A 24,253-nucleotide genomic window follows, 5' to 3' on the forward strand; every position below is an offset into this window, starting at 1 on the left:
GTCCAGACCTGTGAGTCCCCAAACTCACACCAAGAGCCCGGCGCCAAGGCACGCTGTTCCCCACGCTGGCTCCTGCTCTCCGGTGGGCTCCAGACACAAGACCTCGCTTTTCCAAAGCGGGCAGGAAGCACCCTGGGTGGGTAACCACGTCCAGTGCTCTTGACAGGCCCACGGCAGACATTCTGAGCCTCCCCCTCCTCCCTCTCCCCTCCCAGACCCGCCCCTGCTCCCACTTCACCGGCTGTCACCTAGCTGGTCCTGGGAATGGTTGCTGATGAAATAAGAGGGAGCCCCTGAGTTCTGCGAACTTCACTAGGAGCCAGAAAACTGTCTGGAGACCTCACACGCTAATGGCAGTCGCTGGAGCAGGAAGCAACTTTTTATTTCACTTGAGACAGTCAATCGGCAGCAGCCTAGAAGGTGTTTTCACCTTTTGCTACCTGTGTAGCGTCATATTTTCCTGTAAACCAGAGGTGGGGAAAATGGAAATCTGGCACGGGCACAAAGACTTCATGGTTGCTTTGTTTTGAACATGGATGGCACAACGGGACCCACTTCAGTCGTCACGGCCTCCCAGAATCACTACAGGGGCCGCACGTTGTCTCCACACTTTATTCATCCGTTAGGACAGATTCTAAGAACGACCCACAGAACATCTTGTACAGCCCGAGATTAGGAACTTGGTCCGCCTCTTAAACACGTGGGTTTCTTCCCAAACAGCACATGCGAGTCAACAAGAAAAGGTGAGCTTGGGCCACACACACATGAAACTGGGAGGGGATATTCAAGGGTCATTCGCTGCAAGCAAGAATTCACATACACGTGCAGACAAAAGGGTTAGTGCTTCATCTCCTCAGAGGCCGCATGTGGCTTAACCCAAGATTGAATCACTAAGAAACCTTCGAAGAAAGGCAGACGAAACTGCAAACTTTAAAAGAGTAGGAAAGTTTTCAACTGAGTCACAAAGCTCTCTCCAGAAGCATCCGACACAGGGTGGGGTCGGACACACTCCATGCCTGCCCATGGGCATGAGCCTTTAGCCAAAGGGCAGTGATGGTGCCGGAAGGGCAGGGGGTGGCATCCACCTTCCAGAGCCGAGCCCTCAGAACCAGGCTGTGTCCTTGGCTTCCCTGGAGCCAGGCCGGGCTTCATCCACGCTGGCATCTTGGTTCAAGTTGCCATGGAAGACATGGCCATTGGGACTGGGCAGGCTACTACATTCTTGCCTTTCTGTGGACAAAGGGAATCTCTTGGACGACTGTTGCTGTAGAGTGAAAATCTATTTTCTTTGCTTTAAATGGAACTTCTGTTGTGAGATTTTAATCTGTAACTGGCTTTGTCTTTCCCTGGCTTTATATGGAGCCAACAAGTATCTTTAGGCTCTCGTGATTAGAATCTCCCTGTATGAAAGGGAAAAGGTACTTCCCCCCGCCCCACCCCGTGCCTTCAGCAGTGTGAAGGGAGGCTAAAGGAGAATCAGAGAAAAGAAAAAATACCGCATCGACCAAATTGATGCCAGGATAAACTTTCTCTGAAGACGTCAGTGTTTGCATCCATCTAAAACCACCAGAGTTTCCACCAAATGCTTGAGGGTTTCAACCATCCAGTCTCCAGGAACAAATTCAAACATACACAAGTCTGGCACCAACTATGAAAGCCAATATCATCCCACCAGAAAACTGAGAAACACTAAGATTGCCTCAGCCTCAAAAATGCCCCAAACCAAACTGACATGGGTCCATATTGGAACTATTAAATGCAAAAATAAGCTTCCTTCAGTCTGCAAAAAACAGTCCTTTTAAGCCCCCCAAATCTAGATTGTCTTGTTTGTACATACAGACAACATACGGAAAATGCAGGCATCTTTCCATTCACACTGGACAACCATATTCCTTCCTTCTCACCACACTGCCACGCGTGACAGGACTTATGACTCTGCATCACACCAATTTGCATACCTGGCCACTTCTGGTTGTAGTGGGAGCTTATTAAATATAAAGAAATATATTTACAAAAACCATGGGAGAGTCTCATGGCACAAAGGACATTAAATAGTTACAGGGGAATAAATAATTCCAAGATTCTAACACTAAGATGCAAATTATTCAATAATTCCTAAGTGGCCTATGGCACAAGGTGTCACCACTTTTTATCATCTATCAGCGTTTACAACTGCGATGGGCTTCAGAACCGTTCCTTGCAGCTGACAACACATCCTCAGGAGGCCAATAGGATCCTTTCAACCAGATGATAAACTGGTTTTACTGAAGTGACTTGGGAAAATTGGGGCAACAACCCTGCCTGAACAGTCTTCTATTTTTCAATCTCACTTCAAAGGCGGCTTTTTTATTGAGGCCAAGTAACATGAGTCCCAGCAGGAGGTTTCTGATACAGTTCAGGGTGGTCCTTCTAAGTGGGCCCCATTTAATGCAAGGCTGAGTCTTTGTGACCCTGTTTTTAAATGGAACTCTCAAAGGGAGAGAAGCCCCATTTTGACTAAGCATATACACTCAACAAATGCAAAATAAATATATAAAATGAACAGATAAAATCCAGATGTCATAATCTCCTCAAAAATCACTACACATAATAGGTATGGAGTTTGTGAAGCATGCTTTGTACAGCCTCACAACATCCACGGGAATAGGGCTCCGTCAGACCCGCTGTGACCAGGCCTGGCTGCCCTCTGCGGGAACAGAGGGAGGGGAATTACCGCCTGATGAGCTGGGTCTGCACCTGCAGCCCAAGGCCCCTGAGCAGACCAGGGGTTTGAACAGGTGACCTGGGTCACGGCCCTGGAAAGGAACTGCGGCAGAACTGGGATTGTATGGGATGTTCAGTTCAGGGAGCCCTAACCCCGACCCTTCAGAGACAGCACAGTACCGTTTCCTGCGGAATCCCCAGGCAAGCAGCGCTACCTGATCAATCCACCCGCGCAGGGAAATCAGACGCTGCTCTGCTCTGCAGAACGTGATGCCGTGTGTGCACAGCTGGACACTTCTCACACAGGCTCTGCTCGCCCCACCCCCAGACCCAGACCCTCTCTCTCGTTACACCGCACGCTGCTGAAGCTGTAAACACTCACTAGGACAAGATCCTGGGGACTCTCCACGTTAATGCAAAATCTTCCCACCAGCAGTAAGCCTTTTTTTCCTCGGTCAGGGAGAAACACAAAATATTAGAGCTAGAGTGAGGTTTGTAAACATTAAAAACAGTTCAGAGTGAAAACCTGACACGTTAAAACAATTTTTCCATAAAAGATACAATTAGTCTCCAACAGAAAAAAAATAAAAAACTACAGCATCGTAGGGGCTCATTTAACTCAGTCACCACAATAATCGTCACTTTATCGAGAATCAGTTCAAAACCTTACATAACTGGAACTTTCCCCTACAGATTCCAAGATCGACATTCATGGTTACGACCCTGAGGCACAGGGACGACCGTTCCTCTGAAACATCAGTGAAAGGGTGTGTCATGGTGCAGATTCAAGTATTTTCAAATCCTAGACAGATCTACTCAGAATCACTCTAGAACTCTTCTCAGGCATTTGAAAATCAGTGCACACCCCTAAAACAGAGGTGTGTCCCCACCTGTGGTCCATGATGCCAGCAAATGGGCAAGGTTTCGGGCTGGGGGAATGGACTGTATTTCTTTCATGGCTTTTACCTGGGAAGGTAAAATGACAGAGAATCTGCAGTCCAGCCTCAAAGTATTCAGGAAAGGGAGGAAACTGGAAAAAAGATGGTCCCCACATTCCTGGAGGAGAATCTGAGATTCAGGGAGGTGATTCATTTGAGGAAGCATCAAGGGATTTCTCAGCAGGGTAGGAAACAAATGGTGACCCTCCCACAGGTCAGCAGTGCCGCGGCACTGTGCCAAGAGGATGCCAGCTTTTCCCACCCGCCTCAAACCCCAGACCCAGCGAAAGCTCCGCCAGCACACCCACCGCCAAGACCCTCAGTGTCTCACGTGGCTTTCCAGGCTTGTGCTGGTGTCTCGATGCCCCGGGCATGGAAAACAACGGGGAGAGGGGGATCCTGGCAGCGAGACTAAAGCTGACCTGGGGCAGCTATGGGAGCTGCCCCGGAATCACTGCTCACCGACTGTTCCAACCATGTACCTTCATTCCTTGATTTCCCCCCCCCCACTCCTAGCAGCCCCCATTTAATCCAAAGTCCTGACTTGTCACAAATACATATGACAGGTGGCTCAGAGTCAGACGTGAAGCCTGTGCTCAGGGACAGTGAAGTGGACATGGCAGCCTGTGAGGCCAGCGGCTCCCAGGGCCACCAAACCAGAGGATCTGGGGACCTGTCCCGCCCACCTCTTTCTGAACAGCTGGGCACGGGACTCCCTGCCTCAGGCACCCGCCACGAGGGCCACTGTGAAAACCCTTTCCCAAAATGAACTTTTACCGAGGAGGACAAAATTCAACTTAGTCACATGAAAATCTGACGTGATGAGGGACAGAAAAACTTGATTGAAAGGACGGGCACGAGGAGCAGAGGGAAGAGGACTCTGGCGCGTCCTCACGTGTCCAGGCGCTGGATCTCGGGCCGGCTGTCCACGTCTCTGGACTCCGTGCGGGCGCGGATGTAGTCACTGGCGCTCTGCTGGCGGAGGCTGACTCTCCACTTCTGCGCGGCCAGGAACGCGCTCACCGCGTGCGCCGCGGTTGCCAAGAAGCCAAATATCTACGAGACACAAACCCAGTTAGTCCACGGGCACGTCAGCCGTCTGAGGGGTCTCTGGGCAGCTTACAATGAGCCGAGCTGCAGCAGCTCTCCCAGCTCTAACCCCAACATGCAGCCCCGCTGAATGTTCAGCTTGTCATGGCCAAGTTCATAGTCGTGTGACCCACAGAAAGGCAGGCTAAGGTCTCTTTTAAAGCAATTAGTCTCCAGCAGAAGTGTTCTACAAGGAAACAGAAGTGCCTCTTTCACAGACCTTCATGACACTGGTACTCGGAGGAAAATACAATGTAGATGAAACACCATGAGATGAAAAATCAGGGTCTCGCTGTGTGAGCCCCAAATCAAACCGCAAGACCTGACGTTCCAAATCACAGCCCCCAGCCCCCACCTGCTATCCAGCTGCCACTCACCTGGGCAGCTCTGGGTGGGCAGCTCCAGGCTGAGAAGCAGTGGAGTTTTAATGATAAGATAATGACTGATGAATCTACTGACTAAAACCTTGGAGAGCTAACAGTTTAGCATTTTTAATAAACCTTTTAACCATCCCCCCCCATTACAAAAGTGCTACATATTCTTTGCAAATACAGTACAATAAGGAAATGCAGAACACAGAGGGAGAAACTCTTTCATTGTCTGGCCCCATCCTCCCCAACCCCACCCCAACGGCAGGCATCTGCTTCATTAACACCCCATCTCGGCAGGGAAGGCCCTTAAAAGCAACACCACTAACAGACATCCAGGGCTCCACTGGGAAGAGACTAAAGCAGGAGTTCGCAAACCTGAGTGTGCATCTGAGAGCTTGTTAAAACACGTTTCTGACTCGGCAGCTCTGGGGGAGGCCGAGAAGGGCATTTCTAACACGTTCTCGGGTGATGCTGAGGCTGCTGTTCCAGGGACCACACTTTAAGAACCGCAGCACTGAAGGAACTGGGACCTCCGTTGGCCCAGTAACAGTATCATTAGCAAAGAAAAAGCTAAAGGAGAAGGAGTAGGACACAGGCCAGGGGACCAGAGGAGCAAGGCACAGAAAGTGTACAAATCAGCCCTGTTTCAACCCGTTGAGTTCACTTACCACGGCAGCAATTTCTGCTCCGGTTTTGTGGTTTAAAGCAGCCAGTACAATGGAAGCAATAAAGAAAAAGAAAGTGCTGAGTCCAGTGTTGACCAAATCCTAAAGAATAAGACAAAATAAAATCACTTGAAAAGAAGCATTTCATGCCTTGCCCTAAACGCAACTGAAGAACTTTCAAAATAAAAAGCACAACACCCCGCCTCTCTGCTGCCTCCATATTTTAGTCTTGATGGCCCACGGGTATTGGTCACACAGAGGAAGGCAAAGAGGATAACAGTTAATGATGCTATTTGATATATCACCACAGCAAAATCCACATTTTAACCAACCACGTCATGTTACCATTTCTTTTTTTATTTTTTATGTTTTTTTAGATGATGTTGGGGGTAGGAGTTTATTAATTAATTAATTTATTTTTGCTGTGTTGCATCTTCGTTTCTGTGCGAGGGCTTTCTCTAGTTGTGGCAAGCGGGGGCCACTCTTCATCGCGGTGCGCGGGCCTCTCACTATGGCGGCCTCTCTTGTTGCGGAGCACAGGCTCCAGATGCGCAGGCTCAGTAGTTGTGGCTCACGGGCCTAGTTGCTCCGTGGCATGTGGGATCCTCCCAGACCAGGGCATGAACCCGTGTCCCCTGCATTAGCAGGCAGATTCTCAACCACTGCGCCACCAGGGAAGCCCACTTACAAGCTTTTATGTAGACATATGTTTTCATTTCTCTTGGGTCATCACATGATTTTATTTTTCCTTTATTATCTGTATCTTCCACTTTTTCTATAACAAACACTTACTACTTGCACAGTTTAAAAGGCTTAAAACTGGAATACTGCAAAAGTTAGTCAGCATCAATATCTTGAGTTCCTTGGCCATGAAACAAAATTAAGGCTTGTAGATTCACCCTTCATATTAGGGAGCAGACACAGGCATGCCTTCAGATGTGGATTTGGGGATGGGTTGGGTTTAGTCAACACTGGTGCTTTTTGGTTTTGTTTGTTTTAATGCTTTTAATGGGGCATGTACTCATCGGTCACGTGCTTCATGTCTGCTGCTGTGGTAGCTCCCCTCCCTGCAGTCTCACACCCAGCCAAATTGCTTCCTGGGGTGGGGGGGCCCAGAACACCCAAGGTTGCAGCCCCTTCTTAGGCCAGGAGATGAGGAGGAAGGGCACCCTCACACACACATGCTTTCTGGTCTCTCCTTCATTAACACACCAATAAGCACAGGTGGGAGCCGAAGTAACTCCAATAACTGATCATCGGGATCCGGCCCACAGAGAGGTTTGACTTATACACTGTTCAAAATAGATTTGAACAAGCCAGCATTTAAACATCAGAAGACTGCACATAATAAACTTCTAAAAAAAACAAACAAAATCCATCTTTCAGCTGCTCTTGAAAAACTGTCCTGAAGGCCCATGAAGTAACACAATTGGCTGTGACTGAGGAGGAGAACAACCTCTCCGTCTCCCAGACCCCTGGCCCATCTTCTCACTTGCCCATTTCCACCACATGCGCAGCCCCAGGGGACCCTGAGTCTATGACCCTGATTCAATCCTAGAGAGTGGGCCATCCTACAACGTATCCCACCCTTCCATACTCTGTGCCCAGCGAGCACCTGTTCATCCCTCAAGGCTCAGCTGGAATCTGGCGTTTTCTCCGAATTTCCCTGACTGACCTGCTCCAGGCCCCCTGCCCCGAGGAATCCATTGTGTTCTCCCAGGCCTCACACCAAACGGGATCACCCAGAGCACACATACCACAGTAGAGTGGCATCTACCTACCCTGCGCTTTCAGTTCCCAAAACCTGGCCCAAAGCAGGTGTTCAATACCACTGGGCTCTGTGGTTAGCTCGAGTCAGCCCTACACATGGACAAGAGAAGAAGTTTACAACCACTCGGACCATACAGTGCACTGACTTGTGCTCAGATGGCCCCAGTATCAAAGGGATGATCATAGTACTGATGACAGGGGCAGCTACCATCTACAGAGAGCCCACTGTGCCAAGCATATAACTCCCAGTGTCTCACTGAGCCCTAACCTAATTACCATCCAAAATACCTATAATAAAGGGCCTTTAGAGATGAGGAAATTGAGCCCTAGAAAGGATGAGTTTGACATAATGAAAAATATATATTTGGTCTTTGTCCCAGATTCCTTGGAATTTCCTGAGTGATAGGAGTGTCTTTCGTCATTCTTTTTTTTTTTTTTTTTTTAATTTACTTTTGGCTGTGTTGGGTCTTCGTTTCTGTGCGAGGGCTTTCCCTGGTTGTGGCAAGTGGGGGCCACTCTTCATCGCGGTGCGCGGGCCTCTCACTACCGCGGCCTCTCTTGTTGTGGAGCACAGGTTCCAGACGCACAGGCTCAGTAGTTGTGGCTCACAGGCCCAGGTGCTCCGTGGCATGTGGGATCCTCCCAGACTAGGGCTCAAACCCATGACCCCCAGGCAGACTCTCAACCACCGCCCACCAGGGAAGCCCCATCTTTTGTCATTCTTAACGAGGCCCTTTCAACCGTCCTGGAGTTTATGCTAATGAAGTGACTCTCAAGCCCCTAGATAATTTCTGGATGGGGGTTGGTTATCAGAAAAACCAGCCAGGTGATTAGAGTGTTGGAACTTTCAGCTCCACAGCCCCTGTGGGCGGGAGAGGGGCTGGAGATTGAGTTCAACCTCCAAATGGCCAAAGATTTTAATCAACCACGCCTACGTAATGAAATCTCCATAAAAGCCTGAATGACATGACGGGGTTCCACGTGCCAAGAGGGTGCTGCCCCCCAACTCCATGGGGACAGAGACTCCTCTGGACCCTGCCCTATGCATCTCTTCCTTTTGGCTACTCCTGAGTTGTATCCTTTAGAACAAGCCAGAAATCATAAATAAAGCACTTTTCCAAGTTCTTTAAGTTGTTCTAGAAAATTATCGAACCTGAGGAGGGGCTTGTGGGAACTCCTGAATCTGCAGCTGGCCAAGCAGAAGTGCAGGTCACCTGGGACCCCATCTGTGTCGGGGGCAGTCTCACGGGACTGAGCCCTTTAACCTGTGGGGTCTGCACTAACTCTGGGAGTTAGTGTCAGAACGGAATTGAATTGCTGGACACCCAGTTGGTCTTGGAGAATTAGAGAAGTACTCAGTGTGGAAAAACTACACAGATTTGGTGTCAGAAAAAACCACATACTTGGTGTCAAAAGTGGTGTCAGAAAACACTACACAATGAGTCGTGGCGAAAGCCTCAGAACTCTGCAAGTGGCCCTTCTGGGGGACTGTTCTCAACTCACCACAGCACCCAGCCTGGGTTCTCAGGTCAGGAGACATCTGTGGGAGGAGCAGGGGCCACAGAGGCCACTAAGAAGGAACACCAAAGAGAAAGAAGAGAGACTGAGATTGTGGTGTCATCAGAGGCAAGAGGAGAGAGTAGGGCAGGAGGGACTGAGCTGAGCGTATTCCGGCGCTGAAACGGTTGGGGGTGGCGGGGAGGGCTGGGGAGCAACCATAGGATCCAGGAGAACAGAGGCCCCCAGTGATGCTGACCAGAGGACTTTCAAGGACAAAGTCAGGGGAGTGGATGGGGGAGGGGAAGAGGCAGTCCTCCTGTTCGGGAAGGACACAGGGAAGGCTTTTTGGGGTGTTGACATTATCCTATCTGTTGATCCATGTTATGGCTACACAGTCTTTTATCATTCTTCACTAAACTGTACATTTACTTTTACAAGTTTTTCTGAATATGCTGTATTTGACGATAAACGCTGAGACAAGAGATCAGGAAGCAGTGAAGTAGAGAAGGCGTGTGCGGACCTCCGTCTGCTTTAAAAAGTTTGGCTGCGCTTACAGGGCTTGAGGGCTCTGAGTGCCGGCTAAGGAGAGTGGGAGCGCCCGGGGTCAATGGTAGGAAGAGGATGGAAGGAGAGAGGGACGGGGTGGCAGAGGAGGCCAGGGGCACCAATCAAGGTGAACACAGGTAGAACACATGGGCCTGTGAGCTCCCAATATACAGAGAAAAACACACATCACAGAATAAGTCCCATAGAGTCACTAAAAAAAAACAAACAAAAAAACAAGCTGATATTAACACACTCTTTCTGATTGCATCAAATAATGCTTGTATAAAATATATACTTTGCATTGTCCTCCTTATGTACCATTTTTCATGCATATGTGAGTCAACTTATCTCCCGAAATGGCCCAGTTTTCTAAATCTATACCAATCACACCCTACGTCACTCATCAACTGGCTCTCTTGAGGTCAAGAATACTCCTACCACCTTGTTAGGGAAACACACACACCCAAGGCCAACCCACTGTGATGATTCCAGCCGGATCAGCTCTAAGAAATCACTTTTGCTCCCGTCCCTGAGAACAGATGACCTGGGCTCCCATCAGTAAGTACCATCTCCTCGAGTCCATGAAACTTACATACTCTTTTGTTGGATAAGCAGACACCTTCACCTGCTCTAAAAGGGTGGAAATCCTGCAAAGGATCCCAAAGGACAGAAAGTGTTCTCAAGTGACCACATCACCACCCGGTCATCGGCCCTAGCCAACACCATCCGAAAGGACAGGAGGGATGTTAACTTTCCAGTGAAAAAGATGCACTTCGATATAACCCCAAAAATGTGGTTGTCAACCAGTGAAAGTCTTTCACGGTTAAAATAGAAAAATCAGGATTTAAGAAAGCTCAACAAATAGGTATTTCTGGAGATAAGATAAAGGCCAGTATGAATTAGTCAGAAATCTGAAGTATGAAGTCTTTTTTGCTGTTGTTATGGTGATCTGTGATCCTTTTTTAATTAATTAATTACCTAACTAACTGATTATTTTTTTGGCTGCGCCACACAGCTTGTGGAATCTTAGTTCCCCAACTAGGAATTGAACCTGGGCTCGTGGCAGTGAAAGCGCAGAGTCCTAACCACTGGACTGCCAGGGAATTCCCAGTGATCCTTTTTTTTTAAATTGAAATGTAGTTGATTTACAATATTATATTAGTTTCAGGTGTACAGTACAGTGATTCAGTATTTTTGCAGATTACACTCCATTATAAATTATTACAAGCTAATGGTTATAAATGCCTATGTTATATAATATAGTGAAGTATAAAGTCTTCTAACAGATTTATGGCTGTCAAATAAGTAGGTAAGACAGAATTAAGGGAGTGAAGTCAAAGCTGGTGGAAGTTTACAGGAGAATGATGTGGCTGACAGACACCAAGGGCCTCTGACTCACAGTAAGGTTAATATTTCTCATACTGGCAACAGCACCCACTGCTTTGGAGCCTATATACACACTGTCTCATTTCATTCTTAAAACAGCCCTGTAAGAAAAATATTATCATCTCAACTTGGGGCTCTAAGTGACTTGCCCAAGGTCATACCCAGCTCTTAAGATCCACCTTGGACTTGAATGCAGACAGGTTGGCCTAACTTAAAGCCAGTGGGGTTTTTTGATTTTTTTTTTTTTTGGCTGCATCGGGTCTTAGTTGCGGCATGCGGGCTCTTGCCCCGCAGCATGTGGGATCTTAGTTCCCCAACCAGGGATCAAACCTGCGTCCTCTGCATTAGAAGGCAGATTCTTAACCACTGGACCGCCACGGAAGTCCCGCCCCTGGGTCTTAACCATCCTAGCAGCTGCTTCTTTGTCAAACAGGATCTCCAGCATGGTTTCATTCACAGCCCAGTCCAGCCCCTCCCTCAGAAAGTATTTACTGTGGCCTTAGAAACTCCCGGGGACCTGGGTTTCCAACGTACCTTGCCCCACAACAATGACCTTGCCCCCATGGAGCCTGTGTGTGAGTTGGTGGGGGGGCGGTTTGTGAGGTTCTCTTGCGCTACCTGTTCATTACACTATCAGTTTAGAGCACAACTCTGTAAGCATTTTCTTATGGATAACACAGACTTCATCTTAAAAAGAGCTGAGACATTAAAATCTGTCACCAAAAACTGACAAAATGCCTCCAGTATCTTGAGGTTTTAGAGCTTTTTTCTTAGTTTTCGATGCCGGGACAAAACCATCTGAGTTTGCAACTGACAACTTTTCTAGTCCAATTGTCTTTTTATTTTTCCTCCTAAAAGAGTCTGAACAACACAGAGAGAACTCTGTCAGGAAAACCATGTCCTCTTGGTCCCCCACATGAACACCATGGGAGTGGCCCCACCAGGCAAGGTGACCAGCCCAGGCCTCCTCCTCCTGGGCTCCTGCACTCGGACCACACTTTCCACGGTGCTGCATACACCCAGCACCGGCCGCCAAGAGAGGAGCCTGCATGAGGGCAGGTGGTCTCAGAGCCCCCCACCCACCCCCAGGCACAGAAGGAGAGGCAGCTGATAGTGCTTGCCTGTGTCTCCCTAACTGGTTCCCTGTGAGCTCCTGCACGTGCTGATCTGCAAAGAAATATCAAGAAAACCGAGGGCTGTGAAGTTCCCTTTTCCGTTTGGCACAGTAAGGACAAGTTACACAAGCCCAGGAAAAGGGGCCTGGGAGTGACCGGCCCTGAGATGCCTATGCCGGTCAGAAGGTAAGGCTGTCAAACAGAGTTAAGACCCCCAAACCACAGAGGGAAGAGGACACATTTCCTCAAGACTCTCTGATCAAACCAGCAAACCGTCTGGGACCTCCCAGCTGCTTTGAATTTAATAATATTCCTAGGTTTCACAAGTTAATGGCAATTTCATTCATATTTTCAATTCTTCCTGAATCAATATTTTTGCAAACAGCTTTCGGGTCCAGTGTGAAAAATATGCAAACGTATTAATTCCATGTTCTCTTTCCCATATTCTATAAATATCAACATAACCAATCTTCTCAGAGGACCCCAAAATCGAAATGACATCTTTAAAGGGGTCAGAATAATTGTTATGTTTCTATCATTAGTGAAGATTCCATTAATTTTGTAGTCATTTTATTCAACCCAGTAAGGAAATTTAAAATTTCACAGTTGCATTACAATGGAATATTTAAGTATCAAAAAGAGCTGGAACCAAACATGCCATGGACTGATTCCTGCTTTCCCTGGGAGCCGTGCAGTACCCGATGCTTTCCTAATCTGAGAGCATGATTTCTACTCACTGTCAGGTTCCAGTTGATCTGGGGGATCCTCATGTGAAGGTTGAGACTGAACAGAATCAGCAAGACTCCAGTCACCACAAACGCACTGCAGCTCACAAACTCAAAAAAGTAGAGGCCTTCACACGGGGAGCACTCCATGATGGTCTCTATGCAGATGAACGCGATCAGGGCCAAAATCTGGGAAGAAAATTACAAACACACATGTACGTGTACGTTCAGCACACATCTGTGGACACACATGTCCGCAGCATTTAAATAAAACTCAACCACCGCCGCCACATACAGCCCCGGAGTTTTTCCCCTGGGGACAGCAGTATCATGGTCAGGGATGTGACCGGATCCAATTCTTACCCAAGAACAGGTATAGGGGGCTTAATGAAAGGATCAGATTCCTCATGGGAACAACCAAGCCCCACCACAGGACACTGACACCAGGTTGGTGCCGTGCAGCTCCTCGTGAGGAAGCAAACAGGAACATGCCCTCAGTGGTTTCAGTCTGCCTCTGCCACGAGTAAGTGGACACTGCCTACACACGCTTCTCATGTATAGTCTCCACCACAAGGATGCCAAACATCAAGAGAGCAGGGTCCTGGTGGGATCTGCAACTACCTTGCTGGTTCAGCTGAGGTCACACAGGCTGACTGAGACCCTTGATGGCTTTAGGAGAAGAATTTGTATAACCTCCTTCCCCCATTTAGAAGTCCCACCCCAAAATAAGGCCCACCTAATTAACTCATGAGCCATGCTTTTTAAAAGTTTATCATTGGACTTGATGATAAAGAGACAGCCTGGCAGTTTATAAGAACATTTTAAATCTACAAACAATAGAATCAATTTCTTTCGGAAGGACCAAAGTAACACTCTAGCAGTATGTCCCAAGCGCTGAGAGATCATGAAAGCAAACAGGTATCAATGGAAATCACCAGTTTCAAAGGGAGATTTCAGGAACAGGAGGCGGCAGAGGGGCTGAGTTAGTGGCCCTGTGATCAAGGAAAAGTCAGGTGGTCTTACACCTAAAACCACCCCAGTCTTGGACTCCTGGTCTGTACCCCACTTCCGCAACCGAGCGCCTCGCCGCCCACTACCTGTCAAGCCTGTGCCAGAGCTTCCAGGCCGGACGGCCCCAGAAGTCAAGGAAGCACAGGCAGGCAGCTCTGCGGCTCCAGATTTGTCCTTAGAACCAGCAACGTCAGCATCACCAGGGAGCTTGTTAGAAATGCAGAATCTCTGCCTCCCCTCCTTGACCTCCAGAGTCACAGTCTGCTTTTCGGACAACAACCCTAGATGACAGAAGTGTGGGAAGCATAGGAGGCACAGGCTGCTCTGGGGCCCTCCTCCACCTCCAGGAGTCCCACTCATGCCTTTCAGTGCCACGCTCAACTCACATCTTCCCCACGCCCTTCCTGATTGCACCTCTCCCCGCCAGACGTGACTGATCCTACCCTCTCCCGGGAAAGCTTGCACGTCTGTGGTTGCATTCCATCTATCACACTTGCCACCATGGATCTCTCTGCCTCCTGAGCTCTTTGAGGGTAGGGGCCAGTCCATCTCCCTCCACTCCCAAGGCACCAAGCTCACTAACCTGCACAAAGCCAGCGAATGGGGGCCCGGGGAGCCTCTTCAAACCCACCCCAACAATTCCTGACGGACTTGTCAGTCTCCACATGAAAGGAAGGGAGGCTCTGCTTTTTCCATGCCTTTCTAACAATATGTGGTCTTTCCATATTTCTATTCTAAGTCAACACGTAACAATTATGGGCCTTACAGCATACTTTGTGCTTCTCCTAATGGCTCTCCTTATAGTTCTCTACAGAACCAGACACTTTCATTCTCAATCTGAATTACATGCCTGACTTGCAATCAATTCACAAAGAAAGAGTTCATATAAGGGAAACTCCTAAAAAAATTTTTCTTTCTTTTTTTTTTACCCCTGTAATTGGACCTAGTAATCTTGGGCAAGAAATAACACACATCAGTATAGAGTTACAAATGTCTCTGGTATGCTAACTTCAACCGTATTTGTGTGGGAAGGTAACATCTACATTCTTAAATATTAAAATTAAAATGGTTTCAAGAATATGCAAATCCAATAGGCAATTCAATAAATACAGACAAAATTCCCTGCTCTCTAGCTCATATGCTAATGAAGGAGTTTTTAAAAAGTAGATTAATAATGTAGCATGTTACACAGTGATAAATACAAAGAAGAAAAATCAAAGCAGGGAAGGAGAATGAAATGTAACCAGGCAAGGGTGTTCGAAATTTTAGGCAGAGTGACCACGGAAGGTCTAAGAAGGTTCTAGATTTATTACAAAGGATATTAAAGTATACGACTGAAGAGCCAGATGAAGAGATACACAGGGCAAGGTCCAGAAGGGTCTCAAACACAGGAACTTCCGTCCCCTTGGAGTTTGGAGTGCACACCCCGCCCCCCATCACCTGGATGCGTTTTTGGTTCACCAACCTGGAAGATCAATCCTCGAGTTCAAGACTTTTCACAGAGCTTAATCTGGAGCCCCTCCCCTTTTCAGAGGTCAGTGGCTAAGGTTGAAAGTTCCAACCCTCTCATCACCTGGTTGGTTCCCCTGGCAACCAGCCCCCATCCTTAGGAGCTTTCCAAAAGTCATCTCATTAACACAAACTCAGGTGTGGCTGGAAGGGATCTGTTAAGAATATCAAAAATAGGGGACTTCCCTGGTCGCACAGTGGTTAAGAATCTGCCTGCCAATGCAGGGGACACAGGTTCAATCCCAGGTCCAGGAAGATCCACATGCTGCGGAGCAACTAAGCCCGTGCACCACAACTACTGAGCCCGTGCGCCTAGAGCCTATGCTCCGCAACAAGAGAAGCCCCTGCTCGCCACAACTAGAGAAAGCCCACATGCAGCAACAAAGACCCAATGCAGCCAAAAATTAAAAAAAAAAAAAAAAAAAGAATATCATTATCAAACACCTCTTATCACTTAGGAAATTCCAAGGGTTTTAAGAGCTCTGTACCAGAAATGGAATGAAGACGAAACATATATTTCATTATTATAAACCACAATATCACAAGTATTCCCATGTATAAAGATAGATACATAAATACATACATATGCACAACTATATACATACAATAATTTAATCAATCCCCCACTGATAGGTAATTAGGTGGTTTGTAATTAATAAGCTGTACACTTTTTATAAAATTTATTATATTGAAGTATAGTTGATAATGTACTGATTTCTACTGGCAAAGTGATTCAGTAATACATATATTTCCCTGTGCTAAACAGTAGAACCTTGTTGTTTATCCATTCTATATATAATAGTTTGCATCTACTAATCCCAAACTCCCAGTCCATCCCTCCCCTATCCCTCCCTCCCCCTTGGCAACCACAAGTCTGTTCTCTATGTCTGTGAGTCTGTTTCTGTTTCATAGATAAGTTTACTTGTGTCATACTTTAGATTCCACATATAAGTGTCAAGAGTGTTCTGCCTATGTCTTCCTCTAAGAGTTTTATAGTGTCCAGTCTTACATTTAGGTCTCTAATCCATTTTGAGTTTATTTTTGTGTATGGTGTTAGGGAGTGTTCTAATTTCATTCTTTTACATGTAGCTGTCCAGTTTTCCCAGCACCACTTATTGAAGAGACTGTCTTTTCTCCATTGTATATTTTTGCCCCCTTTGTCATAGATGAATTGACCATAAGTTCTAGTAAGCAGTATACTTTTTATTTGCCTGCACTTTGGCACAGCAAATCAAATTTCTTCCAGCACACTGAAATCTAACAATCACTGCTGAAGCAAAACCTATCAATTGGCCAATAAGAAAATAGGGACTGGGGGAATTCCCTGGTGGCCCAGTGGTTAGGACTCCATGTTCTCACTGCTGAGGGCCTGGATTCAATCCCTGGTTGGGGAACTATGATCCCACAAGCCACGTGGTATGGGGAAGGAGGGAAGGAGGGAAGGAGGGAAGGAGGGAGGGAGGGAGGGAGAAATAGGGACTCAAAGTTATACTGGAAGCCAACAACTTCAAAGCACCTAAAGAATCAAAAGTAATTCAACTTATAACAATTCTGCAGTAGACAAATACACAAGGAAAATTGCACAGAGATGTTCAAAAAGATGTAAATAAGGAATAGCTATTGCAGTTGCTAATCGGGAGATCACGGGGGTGCCCTTGAAGAGAGCCCTTTCCGTGTAGCATCTACCAACTGACCAGGAGCAAATATTTGCACAGTTGATAAGTAAACTGATATTAAAACATTGTCAGATTTCCACAACTATGGCTAATTATGATTGGCAACATCAAAAAGCGGGGGGTGGGGGGGACATAGCTGGCTGATTAAGGTAACATAAAACTTTAAAAAAATTCATAACCCCCCTGTTACCAGTGGTGGGAGTGAAAACCACCAGGACCCTTCTGAAGGGCTGTGTTAATAACAGCATGGTTCACAGTACATCCCGTTCTCCTCCCTCAGGGCACACTGTAGGGTTGGAGATTTGTGCCCAGTTTCCTGGGGCAGATTTACTCTCAAGATGATGAAGCTTATGCTCCAACATCCCATCCATCACAACTCCTTTTCCCAGGTGTGATGGAGTAACAGTGGGCGTTTTGGGGATTCAGCAAACTGGAAGTTTTGGGGGTTTAGGATTTTTTAAAAATCATTATTTATCTTTTGGCTGTGTCGGTTCTTAGTTGCGGCATGCGGGCTCCTTGTTGAGGCAGGCAGGATCTTTCATTGCGGCACACGGGCTTCTCTCCAGTTGTGGCGTGCGAATTTTCTCTTCTCTAGTCGTGGCACACAGGCTCCAGGGCGTGTGGGCTCTGTAGTTGCAGCGCACAGGTTCCACAGTGCATGGCCTCTGTATTTGCAGAACGCGGGCTCTAGTTGAGGCACCAGAGCTCAGTAGTTGCAGCACGCGGGTTTAGTTGCCCCGAGACATGTGCGGTCTTAGTCCCCGACCAGGGATCGAACCCACGTCCCCTGCACTGTAAGGCGGATTCTTTACCACTGGACCACCAGGAAAGTCCTGGCTAACTGGAAGCTGAGTGAGAGAGACAGTGAGTTTGGGTTTGGTGGTCACTTTCATGTACGGCTATTGTAGCCTTCCCTCTGATCTGACATCATGAGGAAGAAAAAGGTGCTAAAATTCACAAGATCAATGTGTCTGACAGTGCCAAACTAAAAGTGTGGGTGGTGAAGGGGGAATGGGGTTTGAAACATATGGAGCCAGAAGTTAGCATTCTTTAGGAGAATTCTTCAGATCATCAAACGCCCAAAACAGTAAGTGGACAATTCTGTTTTCATTGGTGCCGAAATGGAAGTTGTGCCCTATCAGGAATATATCCAATAATGCAGAGCATGCAATTATAAACACACTATCTACCTTTCCTCCCTTTTCGGTGGGAATCACATGAAATAGAATCTATCATTATTCTGGGGTTCAGGGAACTCCCTGGTGGTCCAGTGGTTAGGACTCCGCAATCTCACTGCCGAGGGCCTGAGTTCAATCCCTGGTTGGGGAACTTAGATCCCACAAGCCATGCAATGCGGCCAAAAGAAAAAAAAAAAAACACATTAAAAGAAGAAATTCCAGCAGTGATACTGTAAAGAGCAACTACATATATGTGGGAGATTATTACAATTTATGCATCCCCATGTATCAGATCGCATCATAAAGTACCTGACAAATCTTGAACTGATAAAGTCTGACAGTCCCCAATAAAATGGCACACGAAATGCCTCCAACGAATGGAAACAGCCTGAAGAAAATGTTCCAATGACAACCTCCTACACACATTCATCAATAAGTTGATGTATGCAGTGTAAGAGTATATTGTGTAATGATGGTGCTCAATACAATGGAGTGGCAAACTAAAACTTGAGTTGTTCTTGTGTACCCCTAGATTTCAGATCGATTTTGTCTACTTTTTCAGAATTAACTGATTATACTAAAATTCAAATACCATCGATCTTAGTGGAGGCCAAAAGTAAAAACAGAAAGAAAACACTTTTAGAATTTGTAATTTTGTATGCTTCTCATTCTTAAATAGTCATTATTGCACCCAGTTTTATATTTTTAATTTCCTATCTTTTTCCTTAGAGTGGGTCTCCAAAGTCATATGAGTCTCCAGCCTCTCAAAACCTGGCTCTGCTTCTGACTGTGGGCAATCAAAGGTGAGTGGATAAGATACGTTACTTCTGGCAGCAGCCTTCAGGAACTGTGAGCCATTTCACCACGCTCCCTCCCCCGCCAGCCAGCAGTGCTCCTGGTGGGGGGGGCCTCTGAGTAAGGCTGATGGGCAGCCAGCTCCCAACTGACCTGAGATGAGTGTGTAACATAGGGGAGAAGGAAACCTTCCTTGGGTTAAGTCATGGAGATTTTAGGTTTGTTTGTTACTTCGGCATAATCCAGCTCATGCCGACTAGGAAGGGCACCTTGGCACAGTGTTAAATTTGCACAACAGGTCCTGGGTATTTAGTACAAAACTGCGAATTTTTACAGGATGAATGTTACCACGCCACTCACTCTTAAAGACACCCGATCCAAATGGCTTTACAGACCAATTCTTAACAGACTGTCAAGGTAAAGATACTGCCTATGTTATTTATAAATTTATTTATTTATTTATTTTTGGCTGCATTGGGTCTTCATTGCTGCACGCAGGCTTTCTCTAGTTGCGGTGAGTGGGGGCCACTCTTTGTTGCGGTGCACAGGCTTCTCATTGCAGTGGCTTCTCTTGTTGTGGAGCACGGACTCTAGGCACATGGGCTTCAGTAGTTGTGGCTCACGGGCTTAGCTGCTCCGTGGCATGTGGGATCTTCCCAGACCAGGGATCAAACCTGTGTCTCCTGCACCGGCAGGTAGATTCTTAACCACTGCGCCACCAGGGAAGTCCATGCCTGTGTTATTTAAACTAACAAAGAAAAACATAAAATATTTGGAATTTCTGGGATTTATCTATGTGGTAGGACTGTGGATAGATTTTTTTTTTAACTTAGGCTTCTATTATTTTCCAAAATTTCTACGAGTACATGTTTTTATTTTAAAAATGAAATAATTTTATGTATATAAACACTTTGGGGAAACATCCAGATTTATTATGAGTTACGTGTTAGTGGCCTCTAAGAATCATTCCTTATTTGTTTTGAAACCATTCATGAATATTTTAAAATGACATTATATACTTTAATGGAAAATGAAAGTCACTCTCCAAATCTATGTCAGTCCCATTTCTTTATCAGAATAGTTCATCATCTCCAAGGCCTCCCTGACCTCAGACCATCCTGTTTCCTGGCCACCATTGCACTTTTAGTGCAGGGAGTGGGCACGTAAGAAACAGGGCAGCCTTCTATATATATATATAAAATAGATAAACAACAAGGATGTACTGTTTAACACAGGGAACTATAGTCAATATCTTATAATAACCTATAATGGAAAAGAATCTGAAAAAGAATATATATACATATCTGAACCACTTTGCTGTACACCTGAAACTCACACAATATTGTTTGCTTAATTTAAAATAAATAATTCACACTGTATTTATTTCAGTAAAAAAAAAAAAACTGTCACTTTTTCCAACTTCTGAAGTACTGTCCATTGGTTTTGTTGTTGTTCTCACTTATAAATAAAACAAACTGTATTTCAGTAAAAAAGAAAAAAACAATTAAATATAAATTTCTTTTAACAAAAAAGAAAGGAAAAGAAAAAGGGCAGCCTTACTCTCACCAATGGGATGGCAGGGACCCTCCCCCCATGCCTCCCAAGTGAACAGTACTGTCCTGGGTATCTATGAAGGCAATTTGGAAGGTTAGACAAAATCCTAACCTTCCTTGATCACCAATTTATCAAAGGATTTAATGAAGCTCATTTTAAAATATACCTGCAAGCAAAAATCACAGTATTTAAAAACAATTTTCAGGGGACTTCCCTGGTGACGCAGTGGTTAAGAAGCCGCCTGCCAATGCAGGGGACATGGGCTCAAGTCCTGCTCCGGGAAGACCCCACATGCCACGGAGCAACTAAGCCCATGTGCCACAACTACTGAGCCTGCGTTCTAGAGCCCATGAGCCACAACTACTGAGCCTGCATGCCACAACTACTGACGCCCACGTGCCTAGAGCCCGTGCTCCACAACAAGAGAAGCCACCGCAATGAGAAGCCCGTGCACCACAACGAAGAGTAGGCCCCGCTGACCACAACTAGAGAAAGCCCACACACAGCAACGAAGACCTAACGCAGACAAAAATAAATAAATAAATTGGGGGGAAATAAATAAAATAAAAATAAAAACAATTTTCAGGACTCTTAAAAACCACCAGGTGCAAAAATGACTCTCCATTTGAAGATGTCTGTCACAACGTGAATCCGTGGTGGCTCCTATGTAGCCAGACAACTTCTTCAGTGACCCTGACAGCTCGGTGGCACCTGGGGGCTTGCTGTGCTCAAAGTCTGTTCCAACCCAGCCAACACACCCCATGATACACACACAGACAGGTAACTAACCAGGTACCAGGAGCTCAGGGAGGGGTTGAGATTTGGAAGGCAGAGGGTCACTGAGGGTTTGGGGAACAGCAGAAGGCTCTAGAAGGCTTCCTGGAGAGCACTGGACTTAGTGATGTTTGAGAAAAAGCAAGAGAGGAACATTTGTGCATGGTAGTGCCTAGCTTTCCAACTGAGTTCCTTGGTTGGGGGTGAGGTGGAGGGCAGGGACAGAACCCAGCCCCTCACCCAAGTACCTTTGTTTTAGAGGTTCTTAAACTCTTCTGACCAAAGAACAGGACACCTGTTAACAGTCTCCTGAACCAACACTACAGGAAGCATAGCTTGCAAATCAGCAGTCTGGTTTATACACTGGGAAAATATTTCTGTTGTGCTTTTTAAAAAGAAACTTTTTTTTAAGTTTGAAAACTGTGGCAGTCTGACCCTTCCAGTTGCAGAGAAGCAGTCCTGAATTTGCAGTGTGGTTCGGTGTGGTCCCCATGGCCACCCACCTTTGGGTTTTCTCACGCTAAGCCCCATGCTGTTTCCATCATAACAACATCCCTCCTGGTCTTGGGGTCCTCACAGCACATCGGCATATTAACAGTTCTGAAAAGGCTCATAGAAAAAAAACCTGTTTACCTTTATTTGATGTGCGGATTATGTTACCTGAACACAGAATGTTTTTATTCCTCAGCACACCTATTAATACTACATAGCGGAAAAAAGAAACTACTACATAGTGGTGTTTGGAGAGAAATGAGTTAGGGAAACACAAAAAGCATGTGCTGGTCAGTATTCAACTTTGTCAGGTCATACACAATTTAAACTCACAGACTAAAATACAGAAGCTCATTTACTCAGCAGGGTAGCAACTAGTAAGGACCCTGTTAACTGAGTGATACACACACACACACACAGAGCAAGGTCCAAAGTACCTTCAGAATCAGACCAAACTCTAATCAGCTCTAGCACGTTCAAAATGAAAATGTCTCTCTTCCACCAGTACTGAAAAATTATTTGAGAGATGAGACATGGCTTGTATTTAGCCACAAAGATCCAACAGGCAAGCTGTTAAAATGCCACTTCTTCTGGAAGACCCCACGATGTGCAGAAGAGAGAACCCAGAGAGGGCAGCAGAGCGCACTTCAGGAAGCAGCTCCATTCTTATCACTCACAGTGGATGCTTAGACTGGGTCCTGGGGCCAGAACTGCAGAAGAGGCACAGGAGCCCTTTCCCTTCCATCTTTCTGAGTCTGGAGACCAAGGAATTGCAGTTGCTCTATATAGGGCCAAACAACAGATCACCTTAAAGCGTAAGCTCCCAGGCCAGAAGCCATGCGGCCTGATCTGCAAAGGGTCTCAAATAACTAGCTGTGCAGTGCCAGGCACCTCAGATTGACAATGGCTTGCATTTAGGGAGCATCACTAATGTAATCAGGATGCTCTCAGGCCCTGTGCAGGGCACGGTCCATTTGTCATCTCTGATGCTCATGACCACACCTCCATGGTGTGGCCCAGAAGCTCTGTCCCAGGCCCCAAAGGTAGTTTCTCCACATACCTCGTTCTTCTATACCAGATGCCTAATGGTTGATTTATCCAGGGTCTAGAACCTCCCCACATCCTTGGCCATGGGAAAAAGCATCAGTGTATAATTTCTCTTCAATGAACACAGCAGGAGACCCGGGGAGCCAGTGTCACACAGGTCTCTGACAAAGCACACAATGTGATTACTCAAAGGGATATAACAACAGTAACATCTCACTTTTTTTAAGCAAAATAATCCATGAGTTGCTCGGCTCAAGGGAGCCATCCCATGAGGAAGGGAGATTTAAGGTATTACCCTCCTCTCCCCTGAGACAATAGAGCAATGAGCAAATATTTTTTAGTTCTGAAACAAAGGAGCTAATTACAGGTGTAAGTTATTTAACCTTCAATCAATACTTTTTGCCCGTGATCTTTGGTTCCATTGTTTTTCTCCAGCTAAGTAAACAGTGTCCAAGGTACGGATTTGAGAGATGCAGAGAATTAAAAGAAAACTACCTGCTCTGGAAATGCAGGGACGCCCCCAGGAGCTACAGCCACCCAGGCCGGCAGGGAACACTAATTAGGCAGTAGTTAAGCAAAGGAGCCAAGGGGCAGAGGCAAATATGTTCCTGATTGTTGAGAAGGAAGAGATGAGGACAAAAGAGAGGGAGGCTGCCAAGGGCTCCAGGCAGTCAGAAGAAAAGAGGGGACCAGAGAGGCCAGTTCTGCCAGCCACACTCCAGGCTGTGGTCACTTCAAACCTCTGAGGGCTTTGTTTTTGACTGAGGACAGAAGGACTCAGGCTGTTGCTGCTCCAGGGAGCTGTCTGTTGGTTGGTCTGAGCGTGGCCCAATGTCACAAGGCCCACTTCAGCCAGTGCTCTGACATGTTTTTCAAGCTGGGTTCTCCTGTGTAAATAATTTTGCTCTTTTGGAATCCTAAAGCCATATGTAAGTCAGGAGCTGAACTCAGCAGACTGCATTTCGATTTCTTTTCCTGGCAAGACTCTCACCTTTCACATAAATTATTATACTTAACAGCATAAGCGAGCTCTAATGCACACGTATGAAACCCACACGTTACTTGTTGGCAACGGCTGGCCATAGCCTATGACCGTCTCAGACAAATTAAAATAGGCTTATTTGGGGACATCCAACAACTTAAAGCACACACACAGTATTATCCAATGAAGTGCAAAACACATTTCCTTGTTTTTTTTAAAAAAAAAAAGTCTTGAAAACTTTATTATGTGGTTGATGATATAACTGCACATGATTTCAGAAAACCACAGGACGGTCAGCATCTTTCTTGCCAAAAGAATGCCCACAACATTCTACTGCAAATGCCATCCTGGCCAAAAAGCTACATTTTCAGACCATTTAAATTAGTAATGGAGCAAAAAAAATGCACATGTAGAGGACACAGGAAAC

At 46.2% G+C, this 24,253-nt stretch overlaps 1 protein-coding gene across 2 annotated transcripts in view; it reads right to left on the bottom strand.

The window, feature by feature from the left end:
* Positions 1-243: 243 nt before the first annotated feature.
* Positions 244-24,253, bottom strand: part of CMTM4 (CKLF like MARVEL transmembrane domain containing 4) — a 64,611-nt gene continuing 40,601 nt past the window's right edge. For both annotated transcript variants that reach the window (XM_060129879.1, XM_060129877.1), the window contains exons 2-4: positions 12,821-12,997; positions 5,770-5,868; positions 244-4,697 (exon numbers count right to left, since the gene is read on the bottom strand). In XM_060129879.1, coding sequence (XP_059985862.1) covers positions 4,533-4,697; positions 5,770-5,868; positions 12,821-12,997 — 441 coding nt within the window. In that variant the 3' untranslated portion in view covers positions 244-4,532. The remainder of the gene's footprint in view (positions 4,698-5,769; positions 5,869-12,820; positions 12,998-24,253) is intronic.

The sequence above is a fragment of the Lagenorhynchus albirostris genome, chromosome 19, assembly GCF_949774975.1.
Source record: "Lagenorhynchus albirostris chromosome 19, mLagAlb1.1, whole genome shotgun sequence".
NCBI lineage: Eukaryota > Metazoa > Chordata > Mammalia > Artiodactyla > Delphinidae > Lagenorhynchus > Lagenorhynchus albirostris.